The following is a 27,695-nucleotide window of genomic DNA, read 5'->3' on the forward strand; positions in this document are numbered from 1 at the left end:
ATTTTCCCCCATTCATTCATCATTCGTCAACACAATGAGCTCGTCGCATACACAATATTAATCGGAGGATGAAAAATGAAGTGTACTGATTTTAGCCGAAAATACAGAATGAAAATTTACATTTGAGAGCACATATTATTAAGGTAGGCATAACTTGACTAATTTGAGTTTAAATTTGCTATGAGGTTTCAATAAATATAATTGAATCATCTTATTTTGGAAGGTTTGTTTTGATGTATCAATTTCTGTACACAACACCTTCAATGTTCTTGCAAATCAATTTCATGTATTTGTTAAATTATATTGTGCTTTTAATAGTGTAGATTTGTATATCCCTTCCCTTACACAACTACTGTACTGTCACCTTCTAGGTCTAGGGTAAGTAGGTAAGTATCTTGAAATCGTATATTCAAGAATAAATTTCTTTTGTGTTTTAACTGTTTTTATACTAGGCATACCATAATTTTACATTCAGAGTGCATTCACCATACATTGAGTCCAAAGTCTAATTTTATCCTATGTTATTTGTAAATATAATTAAGGTGATTGTATCTTATTTTGCTATTCATTTGCGTTAAGTAATCTTGCGTGTTAATCTGGAGTTTAGCAGTTCATCAATTTGATTACATTATTCACTAAGGCAATCGTGAAGCCCCGTTATTTTTATATTATCACAAATAATTGTGACTGTTACATTGTAGGCCAATTGCGATCTTTAAATTGAATTATCATTATTGTATTATCATTATATTGTGAATGTAATCGTAATATTGTATTGTGATCATAATATTGTATTGTGATCATTCTATTGTATTTAAAGGATCATTTTGACCATGTCATCAGGCGATGTTTTCCATGCATGAACTAACAGACTCTGTACCCATATAATATAATATGGATTTACAGTGTTTGGGAAGTTTATATATTGTATTATATTGCTTGTTTTAAAATCAGTTATGTTCGATATTCTAGAAACATTTAGTTTCCATGATCTCAACATATTTCCAGGTAAAAAATGTAATTATTTTTAAAGTAAATTTCCGTCTAGAATCCAGAATGCAATTAAGATTTTGAGAGACGACTAAGTGTCACCGATGTAATTCTGATGATACGTAAACACTTTAGCAAGGTTCAACTGCCACCATTAGCATTTTATGTAGCGGCAAATGAAGTGTTTTTACTAAACAGATGCGTTCAGTCAAGCAAAAGTAAAAACACGACATTCCATAGCAAAATTGCCAACTTAAGTAAAAAAGAAAAATGACAAAAGATGTATTTGTATATAATTTTGTAGCAAAAGGCATCTTTTCATTTAAGCCTTTCACGTGAAATATAATTGTTCGAGATATTTGATAGAAAGGTCTTGTTAAATTGGTTTTTTTTATATGAAAAGAAATTTTAACAATTAATTAAATCCGAAATAAAATTTACCATGGCACTGTATGCCTGGTCTGGTCATGTTATTCGGCAGGAACATTACTGTCTACCAAAAAATATTTTCTACGGTGAACTGGCTCTGTTTTAAAGATGTTATTAAGCGTGATCTGTTTCTTTTAATATTCCCAATGGTTCTTGGGAAACTCTCGCCTCCAACCGAACATCCTGGCATTCTAAATCAGTAACTGGTCACCAATTATCTGCCAATGCATTGTTTCTGAATGGGAAAGGCTTCGTAGTACTCGTCACCAACAGAGTAGTTAAAAAAGCTAATTGCAGATGTTCATAAAATTACTGTATATACAAATATTTTATCAAATAAATGAACCCAACAGAACTCATCCGTAGCAGAGAAGTACTTAGCTTAGTTAAATAATATTTTGGACCTGAGGTTATCGTCTGTCATGACGAGATTGGGCTATATATATATTACCATATTTGGGTACATCACACTTTTTTTTTGTCAATCTAGTTTTATAGTGTAGACAGAGCTTTACATTCATATTTAAGGAGTTTAAAAATTGAAATACCAGTGTTGTAGATACATAATATAGAAATAATATTATAATACATTATTTCAATTAAATAGGCTACCACAGCTAATGACATTTTATCGTGTTTGACATTTGGTTAATGCTTGTTAAATCAATATTTTATACCATTTCTTCGTATTTCTATTGTTTAACCAGAGTTGGGAACAGATACTGTTTAACATTATTGAAATCGAAAAAAAATGTATAAATTGAGAGTAAAACATCAGTTTATAATGTATTTTATTTATTTATTAAATTCAAACCATAAGGATATTATAATATATATTTTCAGAAAAAAGTCTATTAAATATATAATTATATTCTCAAGGTTTTCTCTAATGAAATGTTTATTCAATATTATTGCAGAACCAATTATAAAACGTTCTTCCTTATGGATACTGTAGATTAAACAATATTAAGCAGTATTATGATATATGTGGGTGCCCTTAATAATGTTTACTTATAAATAAGGGGAAATCTTTGGGAACAAGTGTCCCCTTAATAGAGATTTTCCCTAAATAGTGATTGATCAATACTCTATTGTCACTCATTGGTTTCACAGGGATGTAGTGTAACCCCTTAATAGAGGTGTCACTGAATAGAGGGGTTTAACTCATTTTAAAAGAACAGTAAAACCTATTAAAAGGGCACAGCAAAATGTCCCCTTAATAGAGATTTTCCCTGAATGGTGGTTGGTCATATCGTCACTTATTGGTTTTACAGAGAAGTGTCCCCTTAATAGAGGTGTCCTTGAATATAGGGATGTCTCAATGGATATATTAAACTTTACTTTAACTCATTAAGAACAGTAGAACCCCCTATTAAAAGGACACCTTTACAACCCAGCAAAGTGTCCCCTTAATAGAGGTTGGTTGTAGTATTAAACATAATATACAGGAGAACCTTATTAAGGGGACAGCTTCAAGACCTAGCAAAATGTCCCCTTAATAGAGGTGTCCCTTGAATAGCGGTTGGCCATATATTTCTCCTTGTTTGTTTCACTGTAAAGTGTCTCCTTAAGAGAGTATATATGTATAAGGAAAATAATGTAAATGTATAAAGGAATTCCCTAATCACAAATTGTACATCAACATTTACAGTATACAAATTATAGATTTGACTTTGTTAAATTACACTGCTATACCGAAGTAAAAGAAAAGTCATTAGCAGAATCAGCTGCGCATGCTGGTAATTGATTGCGGTGATTTTAAGCACCGTTAAAAAATATGTCCTTGTACAGCTTGCGGTTAAGTTAGACGGATACGCTGTATCGCTAACAAACAGAACATGATCAGGTTTAGTATAAAATTAGTAGTCAGAAAACAGCAATCATCATAGTACAGACATTTGATTTATACTACACATAAAGTTAAATGTTGTAATATTTACATAGATGTAATGTTAAGCTCTGTCTACACTATCAAACAAGATTGACAAAAAAGTGTGATGTGCCCAAATATGGTAGTGATATGCTTAAATAATGGTAGTGATATGACATTATCATGTCTTATTATTATGGGCACATCACATTTTTTTGTCAAACTAGTTTGATAGTGTAGACAGAGCTTTAACTTAGGTGGATGCTCTGTATCGCTAACAAACAAAACATGGTCAGGTACAACAGAGTTGTATCATCATAGTACAGAAATAGTATTAAGATTTTTCTGATTTACTACACATAAAGTTAAATGTTTTATATTATATACATACTGTACTGTAGATGTAACGTTAGTTTGTAGGCTGTTGTTACAATTGTTCGTTTTGTTAGATCTAACATTTCTATTACAATATTTTTTCGTACTTCTTGGGGATGCAATTTCAGCACGCTCATTATGAGTGTTTTATTTTATCTACTGTATTGCATATTTCATGTATATTGGGGTTTTTTTTGTGTGTTATTATAATATTTTTATATTTTATTTTATATGAATAAAGAATATTTGATTTGATTTTAAGATAAAGCATTTCACATCATTACGCTTTATATTATGAATATTATTTTAAAAATATATTAAAAAGTTTGTGAATCCAGATTGTGCCTGCCTCATTCCCATTTTTAAGCTTGGTTCCCACTAGGATGTAACATAATGTAGGATGTAATTTGACCAATCACAAGTAATGGATTATCCAGACTTTTGCCTTATCATTGGTCAACTCGCTTACAATACATTGTGTTTATGTCCTTTGTTCTAGTGTGAACCAAGCTTTAAAATGTAATGGTTCTAATTGAATGGAACCCACAAGTATTTTGTTAATGTTTTTTTTAATGAAACTTGTTGAGATTAGACTCCAGCTCTTTTTTTTTCGCAATGAATTTTAATGTACAGTATGTATACCTTGTATAGAACATTGCTATTACCTGTAGTACATCATTTTCAAACATCATTAAAAACAGCATAATACATCCACCTATCAGTGTCCTTGAAAAATCATATTAATAAATTATTTCAGTTTTAAGTCGTACACGCGTCCGTTAAAGTTGTATTTCAATTTGGGACTAACTAATTTCTAGTACTAAATCTATCAGCAACGCACACTCAATTCATATATGGCGCTCGAAATTGCTCGTAGGAACATGATTTACCGTTTTCAATTATTGCGACATCAATTATTCAGGCATCGTGCCGCTTTAATAACCCAGATCATTGAGCAATTTTAACACTGTATGCATTCTGTGACTGTTGATGATTTTAGGGCAATAAAAATGACAATAAATCCTTTCAAAAATTCTTTTATGGTAATTAAAATGTGCATTCCAAATTTGGTGTTAATAGATATAAATGCTGATACTTTTTTTTATTTTCATTTCTACGTGGCTTTAACAAAGTGCTTTACATCTTGAGAACGTCTAGGTTCTATCTAGATTTACTAATAATATTTGTAAAAATATAAATATTATTGCATTTTAAAACATAATTCTGACTGGTGAACGTAAAAAAAACAATGAAGTCTGGAGAAAAGTAATTTGATACATCATGCGGTTCAAAAGCCTATAGTGGCTTTGGACACCTTGTGTTAAACAGTATTATATGATAAAATACGTTTATTTTTACAGTGCAACTGGGCACCATGTTTACCATGACAATATATTTTCAAAAGCGTGTTCATTTTTAAGAAAAACAATTGAAACCTAGATATTTGTATTCAATATCATGGCTTAGTTAGCATTCATAACAGTAGCATACGTAATTGTAAAAAAGAAATAACCTTTAAAATTAGTACAATAATATTGTGTATTTTTTTTTTTAAGCACGATAAGCCCGCATTGATTGAATTCCTAATTCCCTAGTGACGTACAAAATCTTGAAAGAAGAGATGTTAATTAAAAACACAATTGAATTTCTTCATAATTGAGTTCATACAAAGGTTTCTCGGAAATATATTTTGTGGGTTCCTCAAATTGCTCTTGCTCTTAACGGTACAACAAAGTTTAATTGATTAAAACCGACAGTATTACAGTGTGTACATTGAACTATACATGCTTTGTACAACGTTTGGAATTCAGAAAAGGTTGTTGTGCCATACCCATAATTGCATTGTTGTTTTACGACAGGCAAACTAATTTATTGATCATTTTCATTTTTTAGACAGTAGTATTTTGGAAAATTGCTATGACATTATTTAAACTAAATGTGCAAAAATGTATATAAGGCATTTATTTATTTTATTTCAACAATATTTTACGAGGATGGTCCATCCAGCCGAAGCTGATCATTAGGAACCCTCACAAAAAAACATCAGGACGAGACATAAACATGTAATAGTAAAAATTAAATTAAAATAAATATAATTTATAAAGATAAAATAAAGCACAAACAATTTAGAATAAAAAATTAAATGAATTAAATTAAATTGGCCCTCTCATAAGAAAAGATAGGAAAAAGGAAGCAACTAAACATGAAGATGGTTCTTTTCACACTAATTTAACCAGTAGACTACTAAATACTTGTTAGTGAATAGTGTACCTGTCCCATCTGCCGATTTACCATGTATACTACCTTTTCAGTATGTGCCATACATGGCAATCAAACCACACACAAGTCTGTAGCCAACACATCTCCCTTTTCCCAAAGTGCCCTTTTCAACTAGAGGACAGCAGCGGAAGTAGGTCTAGCTACTGTAGCTTGTGACGATTTTTGCTCCTTTTTTAGAAAACTGAACCCCCTGTAAAACACGGCCTCAGGGAAGAACAACTATGTTGATATGGGCCTCCGTGATTAAATAAAGTGGAATTGAACAACTAAATTAGTTTTGTTTCAATGTTTTTAAGAAAAAGAATAATTTCATCATGTAATTTCTGTGAAACTGAAAACAATATTGCCAGGCCTTGTAATTAGTTGGAATTATTTTAATAATAAGGTTATAGATAATAGTTTACCATCATTATATTGACAATAATCAATAAATGCTCATCTTAATCATACTGTATTGCTCATACAATGTGTTTACTAGATTTCATGAATTTTAAGTAGAATATTTATGCATTTTCGGTAATAAATAAAGCCTTCTTTAATTTAGTGTTCAGAGTTCATTGAAATCATGTCTAATTTAGTTCGCTGTAATGAGATTCAAATTTATTTTCAAAAGAATTTTGAAAAAAATGTTACTGCAATAAGATTTAAGAAAAAAGATTTTATTTTGAATTAAATTAATACAGGAAGAAAGACTGAAACAAAATGACACGTGTGAAGTTCTTCATCTAGCAGTGTGGACATAGAAATATATGATGAGGATTGACACATAAATGTTATATTTGATACACATTTTTTAAATTATTATTTAAATATTGATGCTTGACTCAGAGGCTAAAAATCTGTGACATACTGCATATGATTCTGTGGTATGATACTAGGGTCGTAGCCACCAGTACGGTTGGTAAGGTTTCAATCAGAGGCCACTGTTTGGAAGAAGCCTTGACAACCCCATGGCCCACACGACCACACCACTTTAATTCTCTTGGATACTCATCCTTTAAGAGGTCACAGGTTTGAGCGTATGTTTTTTTAAAATTTAAAACATTGTTTCAACTATCATTAAACATTAAATGTTTTAATGACTATTCATTTGTCTTTATTCCTAGTACTTCTGACAGAGGAATGTTTTGCAGTTGTGGCATAGTGACCCTAGTGTCTTGACCTTTGACATCGCTTCGTATACTTCATGGATAGGCATTCTCGCTCTGTCGCTCTTGAGAAGAAACATGTCCACGATGTCTACGATAAGATTGCACCGCATTTCAGTGACACACGATACAAGGCATGGCCAAAGGTCAAAGGTTTTATTGAGGGACTGGAACCAGGGAGTCTTATAGCTGATGTTGGTAGGAATTTAAAAGTTTTTGTTTTATATAATTTTCATGGATGTAGTTGTGTTTAGGATGAGGTGGTCATAGACACCCAGCCTAAGTTATTTTGTAGGCATTTCGCACAGCTTTACACCAACATCTCTGAGTATTGAAAATTACTGATATATTTTTTCACAGGCACCCTTTTTAAAGTGCCAGAACAGGTGTGAAAGACCCTTAACACCCATCCCTAGACATATCTAGCCACATCTCTAAGCAGGGGCAGATCCAGCTGGTCGCACTCGAGGCATGCACTTTGACAGACTATATTTGAAAAATAACATCACCTACCGGTAATTAAAATACAGTTCAATGCTTCGGGAAATTGAGACTACTTTCTACTTTTCTTTGGTCTCCTTGGCCAGGCCCACCATAAATAGTGGGCTTTATTGGGCATGATTCTCCTGGCATAGATTGGAACACTCACATGGGGTTGTACTTGAATTAAGCCTGGTGTCTGAAACCGAATGTAGAGGGTGTGATTATCTGTAACGTACAGCTTCGGTATACTACATCTCTGATTATATTTTTCTAATTAAATTAATATTCCATTAGTAATTACTATCAACTATACAGAAAATGCCAACTAGTACAGTATACAGTACACTCTATTAATCTCTGACAATGAAAAGCTCATATTTAATGATATAATGATATGCCAGATGTTACAATGCTAAGTATTAGAAATAATTATAGCCAAGAACAGCATGATTTTATAATGGAAAACATCTACACTACACTAACATTGGCCAGGTTGATTTTTTTAATGAAATATCATTTTATTTTAGCTACAAATTGATCTAAACTGCATTTTTATGGTAGGTCTACAACATCCAGGATTTGAAGTCCATCTGAAGCTTTAAAAAAAATAATAGGAAGGAAACAATAAATGTGAAAGTACAGTATTCCAAATCCTCTACAAAATTGTCATTTATGTTTTGAGTATTTCACCTCTGGTAAAATTACTAAAGTCTGAAGTTATTAAAGTTTGTAAACATTTTTTGTTTTTTTGGTTTTTTTTTAAATAGTGGAAACTTTAGGACTGTTAAGTCCTAATGGCGTCCCCTTAATAGAGGTCGATTAATGAGAATGTACCACCATAAAGAAAGAAAGATTTACTGCTTTCTTATTTTGACTATATTTCGTTATTAATTATGGTAGTTTGAAGAACTTATCATTTCCTAAAGCCACTTTTCCTGTCAACGTAACGTTACGGCGAGTTGCGTTGAACTAAATCGTTGAAGTTGAAAATAAATAACGATGATCGAGCCAGACACCTAATATTTACACATTGTTACGCGATCGTCCATAGTTTCTTGGTTCTCTCGAACATTGCTGGGACATGTGGACGTGAGGTGTTGCAAAAGTTTACGGGTTTTGATGCTTCAAACCAGCATAGGACATGCGTTTGCTGATATCCTAATCTAGGCTTGCACTAAAGACAAACATTAAATTAAATTGAATCCTGTCAATTCAACGCAACTCGCTGTAATGTTACGTCGACAGGAAAACAGCCTTAAAGCTTAACTCTGACCAGTGAAACTAATTTTATAATCATCTATTAACAGTAATAAAATAAAACCAAAAAACCTTCCCCGAAAAGAAAAAATTTATCATGAATAATTGGGATATTTTATTGGGATTTTGGTAGAATTAATTGAAATTTCATATTGAATCATTTTGACACATCAAGATTTTCCTGCATCCTAAAAATTCATATTAACAACAATTTGCACAACATTATATACTGGTGTTGCAATAAATCAAATTGCACATGATATTATAAAGATAATTAAATGACGTATTGATGTATATATATATATATTGAAATCTCTGTTGCGTGAGCTTACATTACAATAAAAAGTATTTCATGCCTAGCTTATTATCTGGATAAACCGGTATAGGCCTTTTGCCCTTCAACTCGAAAAGTAACAACAAATTTGAACACCTCCAAGATAATGGAACTTTCCAAAATATCATGCAGAAGATTCTTGTTTTGGCTGAAGCGTTTTCACATCTTTCTTTATGGTGGTACATTCTCATTAATCGCTGACTTTGTGAGTACATTAGGACCTCTATTAAGGGGACGCCTTCAGGACTTAACAGTCTCCACTATTTTTGTAGAAATAAATCTGTCTTTTTAAAAAAAAACAAATAATGTTTACAAGATTTAATAACTTCAGACTTTAGTAATTTTACCAGAGGTGAAATACTCAAAACATTTATGACAATTTTGCTCCTAACCATTTTAAACTAATTATGGCCAGGTAGTAGACAAGATGTCTAGCTATTTCAATTAATTTCCGTCATCACGTAAACGAGAGAGAAGCAGATATATTAGGGCATAAATAGGTGAATTAGGGACTCGTAGCTGTGGCCTAATAGCTGCTAATAGAATCTTGTTGTACTCTTAGATATTGTTGAATTACTCGCTGCCGGGAATGATCTTTCTTGTCAAAGTGCAACAAGTGCTTACAGTATTTTGATTCCTTTATCAAAGCATTTTAAAGCAATAGTGTAAAGATCTGTCTCCACTATCAAAGAAAAACTGTGATTTTGTGTCCAAATATAGAGCAATATGCCTAAATATGGTAGTGATATGAAATCATCACATTTTTTTGTCACATAAAGTTTGGTAATGTAGACAGAGCTTAAGATACAACTGAACATGCTCACAAACTATATCGGAAATGTGGTAGCTTTCATGACAACCCCAATTTCTTATTTTTGCAATAATGATTACAACAACTTTATTCGTAGAGTGGTGACATAAAGTTTTAACAAGAAAAATGTATTATTATTATTAATTTAATAAAAACAAAATTATTTGTGTTCATCAAGGCTGCTTTTGTTTTGCCCCTTTTCTGTTTGTGTCTTGTGTTTCAGTATTTGTGTGTATGTTCTGTTTGTTTTTGTTGTGTTACTGCATTTGAAAGAGTATTATTATTAATACTATGGCTTGCCCAATACAATTTTCTCTTGGTTTTTCCTTTTGATTTTACTTTTTGGGAATTTCCCACTTTCAAAACATAAAGAAATGTATTACCATTTTTTTAAGACACTTCTTTTTTTTTCAGTCTGTTTAATTTCATAAAATATTTGTAAATTAAAAGAAATGTTCTTTTTTATTGTTATTTTGTTTTGAATTGAATTGAAGACTAGTACTAATCTTAATATATTCATACAATTATGTATTTATTATAACTAATTAGAAATTGAGATAGAGAGCGAGAGAGTTTGTTAATTTGTTGTACAAATTCTTCCTACTGTAATAAAACATGTTTGTTGGAGGCTGGCAATATACAAAATGGATGCAATTGTACTTGGACGGTTTGTAAATAAATTTGAACCGGGAAGGGGTTAGGAATGGGTGTTATTAATGTCAATTGCGCTAAGGTTTTAAACTACCTTAAAACAGCCCGTAGTTGAGTTGGGTCACCCAATCTGGGGCAGGTATCGTTTTTAGTAAATTATTCTGATTACAAAAAATTTATAACTAATTTCAGAAAATGAAACAGAAAAACTATGAACAGTGGTTTTAAAGTAAAGTTAACTGTCTATTAAGCGGAAGACATCTAATAAAGAAAACATATTTTTAGTTTGACAAACATACTTTAATATTATGTAAAGTTGATTAATATTTAAAAATGACCTTTTGCTTTATTCCCAGTGTGATAAACATGTCTTTCAATACAATACAATTTTCCAATCTACCGACGACTCGATGCACGATTTCAAACCTTGAATATTTCTGCATGTACGACTTCAGTATAAACATTATTAAAAGTGATTGGTTTATTCTGCCGTCTTACTTTTACCGTCATCTAGAACTAATCTAGCAGCATCTCCAGTTTTGTCTCAACTAAATTTTTTCCAACAGGGATGGCTCAAATTAGAAATTCCATTAAAATTATTTTTTTGATATTTGAATCTAATTAGAATAACGATTTGTCTGTGGATGCACCGTATCTTACTCTCTAACGAACCAAGAGGCCGCACACAGAAATAATTACTTGGAACTTTTGTTTTATGAGCTAGGCTTAATACAATTAACACTTTATGTTCGAACATAAGCACTATTGCCTAGTTTTCTTGTTTATTATGAACTATGGTAAGAGTAACACACTTATTATTTTAAATGGTTTCAATAGTATTGTATTTATAAAGCCTTGTTTCTAGTGCAATATTAAAATAACAACAAAACAAAATGTGCAAAGTTGCCATTAAAACAATTGTTTTTTTTGTGTGTGTTTTTTTCATTTAGACCATAAATGTGGGGGTATGCCATTCAATCTCTTCGGTCCAGAAACAAACATTAAATATTCGCAAACGTTAAGCCGAGTTCCACTCAGGAATCGAATAATGTATGTCTTGACATTTAAAGACAACACTGGATTCGCAGGCAATATCAAATCAATTCAGATTCTACCAAAAAAAATTCTCTACAGAACGAACATTCATTGTCGCTTAGATCTATATTTTAGCTGTATATTTACATTATTAATTGTGCTAAATGAATTTCGGGCAACGTCAGTTGTCATTTTGCTGAGGGCATATCCTTGTAATATACAGAATTCATAAATTACGAAATACCAACCAATGAACCAACGCTTAAAGGACAACTCCGGATCTAAAATTTCTACTCGTAATATAATGTAGTTGCTCTGTATTAACAAGTTGTTTATATTTATGAAAATAGATAGATACATAAGTACTATTATGGACTGTCTTTTAGAAAATCTAGGACATTTTTATTTTTAAAAATACTATTTTAAGAATGGTCAATTTGTGCCAATATGTAAAATCTTTTTACCAATCTTAATTATTAATGTCAATAATGTTGTAGAATACATATGGCGTCATCAGATTGTCCCAAAGTGCTTGAAAACAAAATTGAGATTGGAGAGAAAACAGATTGAATTACAAAGAACTAATGGGGGTTTTTTTTAACGGTTTTTAAAAACTTTGATAGAAGATGAATCTTGAATGGAATTGGGAAGATTTGTCCACAGTTTAGGAGCTGCTGAATCACCCACTAGAACTTACACTGCATCAATGCTATCACAATTATATTTTATATTAAAAGAATAGAATTTGTAAATCCTAAGTTGCCCTTTAATGCTTAAGATTCAATTCTGAGAAGATGACAATTGTATCGTAAAATGTGTTTGTTATTCAGATTTAATTTCTCTTTAAATACTGTATAAATATTTGCTTTAATGTTATGTAAATTTTGAATTTTCTCCTTAAGCTGGTCGAAGTGCTTTGCCTGAAATGTCAGCACTTTGTTAATGGGGTAATGCAGTGATAATGTAAGGCTCTGTCTACACCATCAAACTTTATGTGATGTGCCCATATATGGACATGATGATGTCATATCACTACTATATTTAAGCACATCACTACCATATTTGGGCACATCACACTTTTTTTGTCAAACTAGTTTGATAGTGTAGACAGAGCTTTACTCACAAGATCCCAGTGCACACATAATCCAACAATCAGTTGCCTGTTGATTGATTGATTGACCGGTTGGCCCTATATTTTTTATAATTCTTCATCTTAAAACTACTGGTAGTTGTAAGATTTGTACTGAAAATGGCCAGAACAACTTTAAGCTTTCAAAGATTAGAAGCCTGCCCATTGGGACAGACCTTTTCAAGTATTATACCTAGCGTAAATGTTTGGTTGCCATGAGACCTCGTGGGCAACTGATTCTGAGAGCACTTAGATCCCCTATGGCTAACTTAATCCGAAATGTTTCAGAATAATTGTAACACATTTTGCACATGGATGCATATTTTTTGAAGCGAAAAAAAAGAACTATATGCATGGTAATTTATTAGAGCAATGTATACTTACTATTAATATCTCGATCGATGCAAGAAAATGTCACGTGTATTTGTTTTTGTTTGCCATCAAATGGAGACATTAGCAATTAGCAACATTTCGATTTTCAATGATAGAAGAAATAGGCCACTATAATAATACATGACATACATTATGACCTTTGCACAATTCAATTTAGTATTATATGCATAAAAAATATTTAACTAAAATAAAAAACTGGATTGTCATTGTCATGATTCTACAGTAGGGGACATTTTCCTGTGAAACAAACGATGAGATATATATGTTTTAACACTATGCTCAACATTGATGTCGTCACAAGAAATAAAGTGGTGCGGTTTTCACAAGAAAAGGGAAAAATTTCTGTTCAAGCCACTGAGTTGTCAAAGGTGACACTGTAAAAAAGAGGTCAGGTTGAAACCTTTCCAACCGTACTTTTCGATACGGCCCTGCTCAATCTTATTTAAGGGGAAACCTCTATTAAGAGGATACTTTGTCAGATGACCCCTTAATATAGGTTCTGAAGTGTAATTATTAATAGGTTGCTTTACTTGATTGTAGATTTTTTCTGGAATCATCTCTCTTCACATCAAGATTACTTGCATTTTAATTAGGTCACATAGGACCCACATTTTTGATATCAACTGAAAATCCAACATTATTTCAGATATTAGATTTCATAACTAATCAATAGTTTCGCAATGTGTAAATATCGGATCTCTAAGGAGATTCTTTGTCAATACTGTTAGTAACTGCATTTGGATTGTCTGTAATTAACTAACCTTTTCAGTATCTACATTTTAAGTTCTTTGACCTAAAAGACAAAAGGTATTCGTCTCCTATTTAGAACATACAATTCCTCCCTGGGAGGCCTACAGCTGAGTGTTGTAATATCTACAGTTTAATTAAATTAGAACACCAATGAAGGAACTACTGTGGAGTAATCTATTTGTTATCACTGTCGTTTTGTGTTTAAGTGTGTATTGATCTGATATTGTCTATTATAGAAGTTATCTTCTGATTAGTAATACAGTATACTATGGAATTAGTAGATGAAAAGGTGTTTGCTCTCTTTACTCAAGAGAATAGAATATGTTATTTATCACAGTCTTTGTTGTATAAGTTTTTCTTGATAAGAAATTCTGAATCTGGTGAAGTAATTTTGAAAAGCGTGGTTCGACATCCTGAGCTGACCTTTGAATACCAAATACCTTGATGCGAATCCTTTCTGTGATCAAGTACTAGGTTTGTTTTACAAGCAAATTCATGGAGCATCATGATTTAGTTCAATGAAAAAATGATTTTATTTTATAACTTTATTTTCAATATGAAAAGGAGATGCAATTATATTTTCAATACTAGTTTATGGTGGATGTCTTAGTACTAGGTCTAGATTGCAATTTGAATATTTTGGTTCACATGGCGTTTCATACCTATACAGAGTTGGAATCACCTAGTTACAAAAAAATATCGAAACAACCTGCTGGTGATGCTGGTAAAGAAATACTAATAAGTTAAAACAAACAATTCAATTTATTCCAGATTTTACAAGAACAATACAAACATTAAAACATACATACACATGCTAAACCCAGTTAACTTAATCACTTTTGATGGGACGTCCCAGCCAGCAGTGAGGACAGTGAAGTGAAATACTATGAAATATTATGAAATTAACAAATTTATTTATTTTTTAAATTTTTTTGGTAGGATGTGGCAACGGGAAGTATCTGCACATAAATCCGTCCATATATAAATTGGGATCAGACTGTTGTTCTAGGCTGACGCAGATCGCACAGCAAAGGGGACACAATGTTCTAGTTTGCGACAATATCAATCTACCATACAGAAGCGGCAGCTGTGATGCGGTCATCTCCATCGCCGTAATCCATCACTTTGCTACAGTGGAAAGACGCGTTAAGGCACTGCAGGAGCTTGCTAGAATAACGAGACCTGGTGGAAGGGTGATGGTATGTGTCTGGGCACTTGAACAGAGTCACCGAAAGGTAAACAAATAATCTCAGTTGCTGATCCAAGAGAGGCCCAGTCAGCCCAGGCCCCGCTAAATTTCACAATTTGTAATGCAAAAGATAAGACATAAAATTAAGTTCAATCCTTCATTTCACCATTTTTAGGCCCCCCTATTTCAAAATCCTGGATGCGCCACTGAATCTCATGGTTTATGGGTGATGGCACAGGCCAAATATATCCACAAGATGCGTGACACTTCAGGAATTGAACCCAGAAACATGGAACCAGTAGCCGAGCATCTTAACCACCAAGCTACAAATCCACTCCAAATGATTTGTGATATTTATTTAAAGTAGTAGTATGATAAAGAAGTACAAAATAAAAAGTACTTTCTAAGATATTTCACAAACATTGAACAATGACAACATCAGTTTACTTGACATGGCAAGTATACTCACAGTGTTACTTACCTATCATATTTACGAATTAAATTTTCAGAATTGTTTTTTAAGATTCCTATTTCAGAATGTTAATTGAGTTGCATAAATTTATTCTGACAAAATTAATCAAAAAAAGGATATGAATAATTTAGCTTCAAATGGTATATTAGCATATTTTTAATATCATTTTTCATGTGTATAGAATACAGATTTACTTGACAGAAAGTAAGTCCAGGCTATCAGCCAATAAGATATGCCATTTTAAAGCAATGCCCTTGTTCAACCATGTACAACTACACCCGTACACAGCAATGGGTGTAATATCGGTTTTACAGATTTCTCATAGTTATTTTCTATTTTACTTTAAATTCTATTAATATTATTTTAATTAAAGTTTGTATATTGATAATTATACAAATATGAATTAAAAATGATTTAATAAGTATTAATTTTGATGACATTATATTAATGTGTTTATTTTCTATTATAGTTTGATGCCCAAGATGTGCTTGTGCCCTGGCATTTCCAACCACGATTAAGAAAGAAACCTGGTAAGTGTCTTTATATATTATTTATGCAGTAGAACCCTATTAAGAAACATCGAAAAAACTGTTCCTTTAACAGAATAGGTGTTGGCCGTGTTGTTTACATATTGCTTCTAATACAGGTAGTTCATTTCAAAGGAAAAAGCCGCACTCTCCTGAAAAGGGGGAAAGAGACCTCTGAATAGAAGTTTTCCCAGAATAGAGGATTCAAAACAAAGTGTCCCTATAACAGAATAGGGGATGGCTGTGTTGTTAGTTTATATATTACTTCTAATTCATTTCAAAGGAAAAAAGCACACTTATCAGGTCGTCCCCTGAAAAGTTCCTCCTGAATAGAGGTGTCCCCAGAATAGTGAATTCCTCTGAATACCATATCATTATGAATTAACATTGGTCTCTATCATTACTAAAAATTGAACTTTTTCCTTCTTAGCAAATTGTGTTGAAAATTCAAATGAGGTTTGCAGTTCAGGAAGTGATGATGATGAACTATTGTACAATTCAAAAAATGTAAAGAAAACATTGATAAAAAACAATAAAAGCAATAAACAGATTAATGGCAATAAAGAGTTACTACCGTGTTTGAGCCAACATCAAATATGGCAGCAACACCTGAATTCAGAAACCTTAAAAAGACTCCGAAATGGGCATTCCAGATTGAGTAGAACTTTACAGCGGGCCACCGTACACCAAAGAAGTTCAAGCACGGAGGGACGATGTATACTCCCGCAGCAAACTAGACATCAAACATTTCAGCAAGGAAAGAAGGTCCGGCATAGCTCTACTGGAAGTAGCGTAGATGAAGATGGTGACGAATCTCCAAAGTTTGATCAAAACTCAAAATTGTTAACCAATAAAAGTCCAAAAATGTCCCCAAGGTTTGATGGATTTTTATCAAACACAAGCAAATGTAAACAACTAAGTAGTGATATTAAAAGAGAAGAAAACTTTGGTAACAAATTATCAAGTGCAATACAAGAACTTTTTGTGAAAAAAATAGCTAGCGTTTCAAATGAAATAAAGACTGTGAGTAATGGAGACGCAAGTAAAGGACTCAGTCGACATAGCTCTGAGAAATACATGAGAGATAAAAATAGATACAAAATAGCTCTTTTAACGAGAAGTCAAAGTGAAGACAGTAAAGAGTCTTCAAATAATGTAAAGAATGAATCTCTTCTGGATTTTACTACAATCTGGAAAAGTAAATCTCCGCAAATTAATCCTAAGAACCAAAGCCAAATGAAGTCAGCAGGCCTCAATGATTTTAATGCAACCAAAATACCTAAACATCTTGAAGACAGTGGATTCTCAGAGTCACCTTGTAGAGTTTGTATTCGAGTTGGTAATTACGTCATAACCTCTGATGATTACACTCTTTGTAAAACATGTCCCTCTCTTATTAACGGTGCTTCCAATACTAAAAGTAGTCCATATAAATTATATTCCGATTTCAGTTCATGGAATGGAATTAGTAAATCCGCTGACAGAAGATTAGGTTTATCTGAAAAATCAGCAAAAGCTGCTCTACAATGTATGTCAGTTGACATAGGAATGTGTCTTTCGCATAAAAGAGCAAGTCCAGTTAAACAAGAAATCAACCATTCATCTAAAAGTCAAGTTTGCCGTAAAGCAACACATCTGAAAAAGTCTCTCTTAAAAGATGTTGAGTCTCCTATGGAATCCAGATCATCATCCGAGGAGAGTTTGTCTTCGATACCTGTTGAGCTCGGAAAACGTATCAGTCCAAGAGTTCGGCGCAACCACTCCGATAGCAGCTTTGAGAAAACTCAACACGTTCAGTATAGTCCTCAATTACCAAAAAGAGTTACCAACAACATGCGACGCTGTCGTTCCAGCGACGCCGCCGCGTTGCAAGAGTGCAAAGAGGAGTCTGTCTTCGAACCCGAAGATCCTTCTACCTGTCTGCGGTACTATCATGTCTTCAAAGAAGGAGAACTGGCAAATCTTATAGAAGAACACGTCAGAAACTTACACGTAATTGAAAATTATTATGACCATGCCAATTGGTGTGTTATCGCAGAAAAGGTGAATGTTTGGACAATCTAGGTCAATTTTTTTTATTCCTTCGAATATTTTCTTCCAGATCTTCCGAAGTAGTAGTTCCTTTTTTTAAACAAATAACAGATCTAAAAGATTAGTTATTTATGGAGAAACGTCTCTTCGATATCAGCAAAGATTTTAACATTTACAATGAAGCCTATTTCTTCCGAAGTACAAAATATGTTCCCTTTTTTACAAACTTGCCGAAGATCTAGAAACCTCTTTTCAATATTAAGAAAGATTTCTTCACAAGAACTGTTTTTATTCTTTAAAAGCCTTTAAAGCAAAATTCATATTTCGGAAAATATCTACCTCCTTCCATTAATAGATAATGTGGACATAGATATCTAATTTTAATAATGACAAAATCATCTGAAGATGTCTAAGTAGAAATATATGAAATGTTTATAAATAACTGCTTGCCGTACACCATTCAAATAGGTCTAGTAGTTTTATATTTTAACTCAAGATAAAGGTATCTAGTCCAGATGTTTTTATCTATTTTAATTCTGTATGTTGCAACGTAAATTGCAATATTTTATTAACAGTTTTTATTTTATTATAGTAAGATATGTCTCGTATATATATATATATATATGTGTGTGTGTGTGTGTTGACTGTGTTACCTTTTTTGTTATTTTTAAACGCATTGTTTTGGTGTTTAGCTTAAGTTGCAAAATCTAAAATTATCACTAAATTCTTGTTCATATATCAGACTTCAAATTGTAACAAATTCTGATTATGTTTCTGTTTACTCATATGGCCCAGGCTACCATGTTACGTTGCATTATGGGAGTATGTTTCCATACGTGTTTGATCCAAAAAAATGTTCAGCGCTTAGAGGTTTCATAACATTAGGCGCTATATTAATCTAATATTATAACAAAATGGTAAATATCATGAATACTGACCACAGTCCCGAAAGTAATTTTATGATAAATGCATTTTTTATGTGATTGACGAATTTTAAAAAGAAACCTGAATTCAGGATTATATAATAATTTGTATTGCGTGTGTATTTACGGATGTTTGACGTGTTGCCATTTTAATTGTTATGTAAATTGTTGGATGTGTTTGTTTTATAAAATAAACAAAATCGCAAAACTGAGATGCAATAGTCTATTTTAAGTAATGCATTAATTGTACAAAAAAACGGTTTGTACAACAAATACGGTGAAAATAGTACGGAGGATTTTTATAGATTAGTACGTTTATTTAGGCTGCAGAAATCCTTATGAGAAATTAGATTTAATCCAATGATTATTAATGTGTGTTCACAATGTTCCTACGCTGCTTCTAGCTATAAAACAATTGCATGACGTCATCATGACGTCAATCTTACCCTGAGGAATATGGATTTAAGATGAAATCATTTTTTTACAAACTACTTACGATAGAATGTTGTTTTTGGAGTTGTTTTTCTTACAAGTTTATTTCGATTTTGTCGATTTACTTTGAGAATTTTGTAGTGCATGTTTTGGGGATTTTTATGACGTCGATTTGGAAGTTGTTTTTTATAGCATATTGTGCGTATGACAACCGTTTTTGTGTACGTCATACATTGTGCGTGGCAGTCTTGACGCACGTAATGATAAAAACAAATAAATTACATTTTTATTAGAAAATCGTCACGGTATTGCAGGCTACGATGTCATTAATTTTTAAAAATGCCCATATTTGGTCCTAAATTTAGTTACCTCATTGCTTTAGTTTACGTCCATTGTAATGTTATGTATTTGTTATACTGTAGGCCTACTTCGTATCTAAGGAAACTAAATTTCCATAGATCCACGGTTGGTCAACGTATGACGTCATCTCACACATTCAAATTAAATACAGCAATAATCATTAGGTCTACTATATAATTATATAGATGAGCGAAGCTTTGATAAAGAAAAACAAGATAATGGCCATCTGAAATGACAATTTTCCCACAATAAGAAGGCTATCACGTCACCAAATATTTGAACACGTTGTTGGGGAGGTGGGTGAGGAGTGGTGCGGTGTACGCGCGTCATAATATTATATCTTCATGGCATCTCTGACGTTTTATCTAAAGTATTACGTAATCGTCGTATTGTTGTATTTAACCTATGCACTATCCCAGCCTTGGTTCCAACACATTTTCTAAACGCTTATATCTTTTTTTATAAGCGCCGCCTATCCTGTTGTGTTTAGATACCTCCATGGTTTTTATATAATTATTATTTACTAGTAGGCTAACAACCTACGTCTTAAACATCCGGGTAACTCGTGGTACGAAAAAGTGATGAGTGGCACCATCTTTCTGGTATACTTTGAGAATAGTGTTCCAAACAATTTTTTAATGTCGCTATCAATTTAATTGAAATAGTCATTATATATGTATACATTTACGAAAGGTTGTATAAATACAATTAAAGAATGTAATGATGGTATTATCCACGTTTGTCGTTTGCCTCTGAGGACGAGTAAGGATTTAGCGAGTTCATTTTCAGTTCTTAAGATAGTTTTTGCTTTATATACACACACTGTGCTTTTACCGTACCGTTTTGTTTGTTGATGTCAGGCCTAGAGATAAGTATTTTTCTACGATGTTTTGTTGGCAGTTTTTAACCCGATAGTATGAAATGTTTTCTGTATTTTTGTACATTATGATGGCGACATCATCGTATTTACGTTTTTGTCGTTTGTTTCATATAAAGTGATCTAGGACCTAATAAAACAAATTAATAAATAAAAAAATGTTTCAGTTGTGTATATTGTCGATCTTAATCTTATATTATAGATTAACGGATAAAAAAAGTCATACATTTCTATGACCTTCGATTACAAACTAATAAGTAGCAGTTTGAACTCGCAGTATCTGATGGTGGGTTTTGTATGGATAGTGCACTAAAGGTAATAGACCTGCATCTATTTTCCCAAGTAGAAGTAAATTTGCTCAATTCTTTATGATTTTCTGGTCTAATATTCACAGAGGCTTAAAGAAAGTTATATCGTCCTGAGTATCGTTCCAATGCGCTTCCATCTTCACCAGCATACATCCCCGCCACCTTTACCCCAAACGATTGTGCCAGATACTTAGCTTATTCCAATTTGAAGGTGATTGCAGCCGGGTCCATAGTACATGTCCTGTATCAGTATCAGCATGCAGGGAAGTGACTATTGATCCGGAAACTGACTGCTTAGCTGACTGATAGCATTGTCAACGTCTTCCTATTGTTTCTGGTGTTTATAGTCATTAAAAAATATATTTCGCTTTCGGTCGAATTAAGCGCGACGTGTTTCAGGTGGTTGAGAAGACTTTCATTTAAAGGGATCGCAAATTTGCTTTTTACTTTAAAGAGAAATGTGTTGTTTTTTTTCTACGTAGCATAAGCCTACCAATTTGGTGCGGAAAATAAGACTAGCTCGATCCAAAACGGTTTGTATGTATGTTCAATACACTCCAGAGTCACCCTTTAAGGTAAAATCCACTTGTGGAATATAACTACAAACGTAAGCATTTTGTTTTGTTTTCTTAATATATCTAACAACATCTTATCATTACTATACTAATAAGTACACAATAGGGCCTTATTTTCTATGATTACTGCGGTTCTTTAAGTCTTGTGCATATCATGCTTTACGGAATAAAATCGATTTTTTAGACAGATAACTTATTGTAGACAAGTTTCATTTAAATAATTTATATTTCCTCGTAGCTTGCAGAAGAACATAGGCCTATGTAATTCTTGTTATTGGTTCCTGTTAAATGTTCATCACCTCCACAACCCGGAAGATAGTCACTCGCAGAAACGAGTCACCAATGATTTTTAAAAAGTTCGCAAACTTGGCCAAAACGTACAGTTTAATCAAAGAGAATCGCTCGGACCATTGGACATTTGTAAAGGTAAGTAGTCTCTGATGTATTGTATGTTACGTCCATGTCAGAAGAGCCGAACTTCGTTAGTATTCAACAACCAAAATTAAAAGTTAGCCCTTTACAGGTTTTTAGCAACTGTAAACTCATAATGGCACATTAAGTTTTGAGTACCGTGTTTCAAAGGCCTCAATCTGCCATATAATCGCTGATAGGTAGTGATAGTAAGTATCACTCAAGTATATTAATATACTCTTTTGATACTTGTGTATACGTAGGCCAGGCTGGTTCAATTAATTAAGAACATTCCATTTAGTATTATTACTACAACTTACAGACAAGTTAAAATATCCCGAATCTTGCACAATTTCAACACATAATATATATACGATAGTTGTCTGTTAGGCCTACTCTGAGGTGCTGCTTACGCATTTTGTGCAGCCAAAATTGAACGATGGGCTAGGTACATTGCATAATTAATTATACATGGTATTGATTTTTAGTTGTAATACTTCTGTCTTTAATGCCATTTTTAATAATATATAAAGCTGCTTTCCTTGTTCTTTTTTATGTAAATCAAATGTATATTTTATGGCGATCCTTGTATTGGTGTTTTTCTTTATACACTGTTGGATCTTGAATAAATAAATAATAAATACGACTTTTCAGTGCCAATTACCCAATGAATAATACTTAATATAAAGTGGTCTTTTTATTCGACATTTGCATCGAACAGTTTCGTATACAACCATTCACCACCATTCGTGCTCCTGTTGGGGTAGAAGAGTTCCCCTCTGGCGACACTATACTGGTTGTTCCAGTAGGCCTACCCTTCCTAAGATGACAAAAACCAGCCTACCCTTACTTATTGTTACGTTCTTAACTGTTGATAAATTGCCTCGTTATTACTTGTGACCAAAAGGTTCAAATTTATAAAAGCTTGTGACGCCATAAAAAAAATAACTCAGTAAAACCAGTAGGCCTACTTTCCATATAATTTTGTATTGGGAAAATTGCAATCATATAAAAACAAACTGTTTTCAGATAGTGCTACTGTCACATGTCCTGTTTCTGTCTAATCATTGAACAATATTGCTTCCTACAGGAAAACGTGACTTTTGAAGAATGGTTTTATTGAGGCTGTTGACGATTATCAGTTGTTTGGTATGCTATACCAGTGGACAAGGTAAAGTAGAAAAAAATAATCATTCATTTATTTGCACATTTCTAAGAGTTTTTAATATTGCATGCCGGTGGTTAGTATAGACGCACAAGATTTTCAAGTTTCTAGCAGATATTGTTTTTAACTTTCCCGGAACACAATATTTTCTTCCATATGATTTTTTTTTGTTTGCCTTACAACACAATCATAATAATAGTCATTGCTAGTCGCCCATTATTCTCTCTGGACACACCATTAACCTGGTTGTTATTATCATTATTGTTCCATTGTCTATTTTAGTATCTTTTCTCTATGAATATTTATGTATTTGTATTGCTATTGTGTCGAATTTCTAATATATAAATAAATGACCAGAGGAGTCAACTATTCTGTAACAACAAAACAGAAGATCTAAAAGTCAAGTTCAATTTTATTGTTCCACACAATACAATATACAAAATATACAGAACATTTGATAAATTTGTCCTATAAATACAAAAACTTAAAATACTCTTATTAATTATAGCTAAATGTTATTAAACAAAGCCTTGAATTATTTAGACTTGCTTGTTCCACGGTGGCGCTGTTCAATCGATAATAAGTATCATCCCAAAAACAAACTTGCTCAAGTTTAGGCTTGGTGCCTAAAGCTCTATCTACACTATTAAACTTTATGTGACAAACAAAATGTGATGTGCCCAAATATGGTAGTGATATGACGTCATTGCGTCCTATTATGGGCTCCTCACATTTTTCACATAAAGTTTGATAGTGTATACAAAGCTTAACTATGGACGCAAGCGCACCGCATAATAAATTTGACCGATCGCGGCGAACTGTCGCTTTGCGTGACGTTGTCGCGTTGTCAAGGTGCATCCAAAAGTGATGACAAAGCTAAAAATACAGTAGTTGAATTAAAATAGTTTAGATTACACTTTCTATATGGATATCGTATTAACAGATACATTGTTTATAAAATATTACAGAATACAAATGTAGATATCTGAGTGGTACCAGCTGTATCGTTGTTGCAGCCTCCAGTAGTAAGTATTGTATCAAAATGAAATATTTATAATTCAGGAAAAAGGTGTTTTAGGCCTCTACTTAGCTTAAATCTTAACGGGAATTTACCCCTGAAAAAAAGTTATAATACTGTAAACCGTAATTATTTACCTGAAGCATGGAAGTCGTTTTTTCTGGTTAAATTATTTTGGTAATTTGTTTTTAGCAAACAAATTGATTGAAACTACAAAATGCCCTATTGAAAATTGAATGTATCTTTATTTTTAATGTTTTGGGGACATCTTTAAAAGGTTGGGTTATTCTGCTGTAGTAATGGGTATTATGTTTAATCTGACATAAAAAGAAAAATTATGGGCCTAAATGAAATGTGTAATTTCCTGTTACTTAAAGAGAAAAATAATTCAAAAGTGCCGGAAATTAATTGTAGCGCATATAACAAATAATAGGATGTAGTCTTTATTCAAATAAAGACTAGTGGAGTGGAGTTGTGGCTTGGTGGTTATGATGTTTGGCTACCACTCCAGGGGTCCTGGGTTCAAGTCCCGTCACATGTCAGGATTTTTTCTAAGGACAAAATTACAACTCCACTGTAATAAGACTTTGTTTATGTAGAGCATCTTGTGTATGTTTGTCTTGTGAACCTCTGAGGGTCCCTAATGATCAGCAATTTTAATTTTAAAAAAAAAATTAGAAAAAAAAATAAAAAATTGTCAAACTCCATGTTATAATATGTATATCTGACATACACTAGACTTGCCCCAGGTCTGTATTTATTGTCTTTTTTATGTTAGTCCACCAGTTGACGTTTCGATTTTCGTCTGAAAATACAAGTTTACAAGCTCAAGTAGTATACGTATAAAACGCCATATGTGCCAAAATATTTATCTTTTTACTAATATTAAGTCAAAACTCCGTCTGGAACCCAGCCTAGGCATACACTAGCAGCAGCAGATAACCGAAATAATCATATATTATATAATTTTAGGTGTAACTGGAGCGACAGAGGAATATGATTGTAAGCCTACTGTACCAAGCTGTAGCAGTATTTCTGAGTGTAGAAGGATTTTACTAACATTCACGAGCAGTCCTTTGGAATTTGAAACAACTTTATTTTTTAGGATTTACGACGGACTGAATACAGAATTGAAATTCAATAACGAATCACAAGAATTTCATCAAGAATATATTGATATAGGCGAAAGTAATGGATATATTGTAAGTCAGTTCCAGCCAGTGATGCATGGGTAGAATGAATGGAATGGTGTACAGTGGGCTTATGCGCATGCGCCCATTAACTATCATCTATACCACCTGAAAAGAAAGTTTACTATTTAATACAGAAATTAAATATTCATTATAATTGTGTTTCACACGCGTGTGTGTAAAGCCGATTTTCCACTAGGTAAATTTGTTCGCGCGAATGGAGAGACTCAGCTTATACGCATGCGTAGAAAGGGTTGGAAGATTGAAACATAAATGCGCATGCGTATAAACTGACGCATTCGATTCGCGCGAAAATTTCGCCTAGTAGAAAATCGGCTTAATGCGTGTGAGACTATTGTAATGATCAGAAACACAAGATATGAATAACCATTGACAATTTAAATATTAAATTTCCCTACAAAAATTATATCTCCCGATATAACTATGGATAACTGACTTTTATTTATAGTATTCTTTAATATAATTATTACATTAATTGTAGATAGAATTTGGATGCCAAACCAATCTTAAAGAATATGTAATTGTCTTTTTATACGATTTACAAATCGAATGCGAGGACGGCGAATGTGAGACGAGCAAGGCTTTTTACGTCTTCATTCCCATTATACTGATAGGCCTGGTTGTTGTAGCGGTTGTGTTAATAAAAAGACGACAAAAAAGGTTAGTTATGTAAAAGTTAGCCATATTGGCATTATAACACCATTGTCTTATGGTAATTATTTATGTTATATTATCAGAATGTTAGTTCATATAGGATTCTAGTAAAAATACCGGCAACTATCCATAATTATGCTCAAATACCCTTAACCTCTGTCTACACTATCAAACTAATTTGACAAAAAAAGTCTGATGTGCCCAAGTATGGTAGTGATCTACCCGAATATGGTAGTGATATGACATTATCATGTCCATATACGGGCATATCACACAGTTTGATAGTGTAAACAGAGCTTTAGTCATGATCTTGCCTTCATTTTGACGGTTCAACTGGGATTACCAAAATCTGTGACATTTCAAGTAACCTACACAAATAATTATTTTGTTCGTTGTTGTAGAATCAAAGAAGAAGCCAAAAAGCAATTTGATAGAGAAAATCCAGATTACCAGAGTTTGCAAAAGAACAGAGGTTCCCAGAAATACCAGTTGCCATCGATGTGGAGAAGCCGAAATAAAAGAACCGCAAGCTCCGCGTCTGATCGAGTGTATGAAGTATGCGGCAAAGTTGTTGAACAACCAGCAAAGCAAGATAAGTCATCGTCAAACGGTGATTATGATTATGATTACGCGTATGCACGCACAAACGCGGCGCGCAAAGGCTTTGAAGATTCCGGTGGATATTTAAAGCCGAACGCAGACGACCTAGATGAAGATGCGTACTTAAAGCCAAGTCCGTCGTCGACAAAGAAAACGACAGGAATAAATGGTAGCAGTGTTGTTCAAAAAGGTTATTTGAAGCCGTGCCAAAGCAGCAGCAACTCCTTGTCGCAAAATGACAGCGACGATAATTCGTCGTCGGACTACGAGTATGTTGAACCAGATAGCGTTGTAAAACATTCCACGAATAAGACGTCTTCAAAAGATGAAAATCGTATAAGCGCTGCTCTACAAAACAAACCAGTCATTCCAAAGAAACCTGCAGTACAAGTAAAGACTTCGAACACAATACGATCTGCCGAATCATCACCGATTGTAAAACGACCGCAACCGAGTCCCCGAACTCGCAAACGGGAAAGTGATTCGACTCAAAATGACTATTTGTCAATAGTAGAACCAGATTTACCGAACCAAAAGTCAATAAAAACATAACACGTAGCCTAATTGAATAATAAAGTTTTCCATAGAAGAAGACACGTTGCTAGTATTCCTTATATCCACGTTTTGCTTCATTGTATTTTAAAGTATACGGCTTAAGTTTTCAAAACACGTCACGGAATAAACACCAATTGACTTTACTCTGTTCCTGGTTGTGTAGATCTATTAGTATGTTGTCGAGTTCTATTCATTTATTCGCATGGAAAATGATTGCTCCTTCTTTAACTGTAGTTTAATATCGAGTGTCTGTTTTAGGGAGGATCAGGTCCCCAGGGGGCGTGCAAATGAAGAGGAGGTTTAGTACAATCAAGGCAACAGAATGCTGAACTCCGGAGATCAAAGGATTTATCTGTACTGCTACAGGGCCGTAGCCAGGATTTGTCAAGGGGGGTTCGGACACTAAGTATTTGGGTCCATCCCCCCCCCCCCCCTGAGGCGAAGCGAATTTT

At 33.0% G+C, this 27,695-nt stretch overlaps 2 protein-coding genes across 3 annotated transcripts; both read left to right on the forward strand.

The window, feature by feature from the left end:
* Window positions 1-23: 23 nt before the first annotated feature.
* Window positions 24-20,871, forward strand: LOC144841959 (uncharacterized). The gene is made up of 5 exons (XM_078698273.1): window positions 24-143; window positions 7,051-7,290; window positions 14,875-15,170; window positions 16,066-16,126; window positions 16,554-20,871. The coding sequence occupies exons 2-5, from the start codon at window positions 7,131-7,133 to the stop codon at window positions 18,185-18,187; spliced, it is 2,151 nt and encodes a 716-aa protein (XP_078554399.1). The 5' UTR covers window positions 24-143; window positions 7,051-7,130; the 3' UTR covers window positions 18,188-20,871.
* Window positions 20,872-21,296: 425 nt separating this feature from the next.
* LOC144842110 (uncharacterized) lies at window positions 21,297-27,468 on the forward strand. Of its 2 annotated transcripts, XM_078698482.1 has the most exons (7): window positions 21,297-21,661; window positions 21,868-22,055; window positions 23,131-23,211; window positions 24,174-24,230; window positions 25,196-25,425; window positions 25,916-26,094; window positions 26,490-27,468. In XM_078698482.1, exons 3-7 carry the CDS (start codon window positions 23,151-23,153, stop codon window positions 27,238-27,240), a joined length of 1,278 nt encoding a protein of 425 aa, XP_078554608.1. In that variant the 5' UTR covers window positions 21,297-21,661; window positions 21,868-22,055; window positions 23,131-23,150; the 3' UTR covers window positions 27,241-27,468. The 2 variants fall into 2 exon arrangements, with proteins under 2 accessions (XP_078554608.1, XP_078554610.1); XM_078698484.1 differs by lacking the exon at window positions 21,297-21,661 and having other exon boundaries at window positions 21,828-22,055.
* Window positions 27,469-27,695: the final 227 nt, after the last annotated feature.

The sequence above is a fragment of the Antedon bifida genome, chromosome 5 (genome assembly GCF_963402885.1).
Source record: "Antedon bifida chromosome 5, ecAntBifi1.1, whole genome shotgun sequence".
Classification (NCBI taxonomy): Eukaryota; Metazoa; Echinodermata; class Crinoidea; order Comatulida; family Antedonidae; genus Antedon; species Antedon bifida.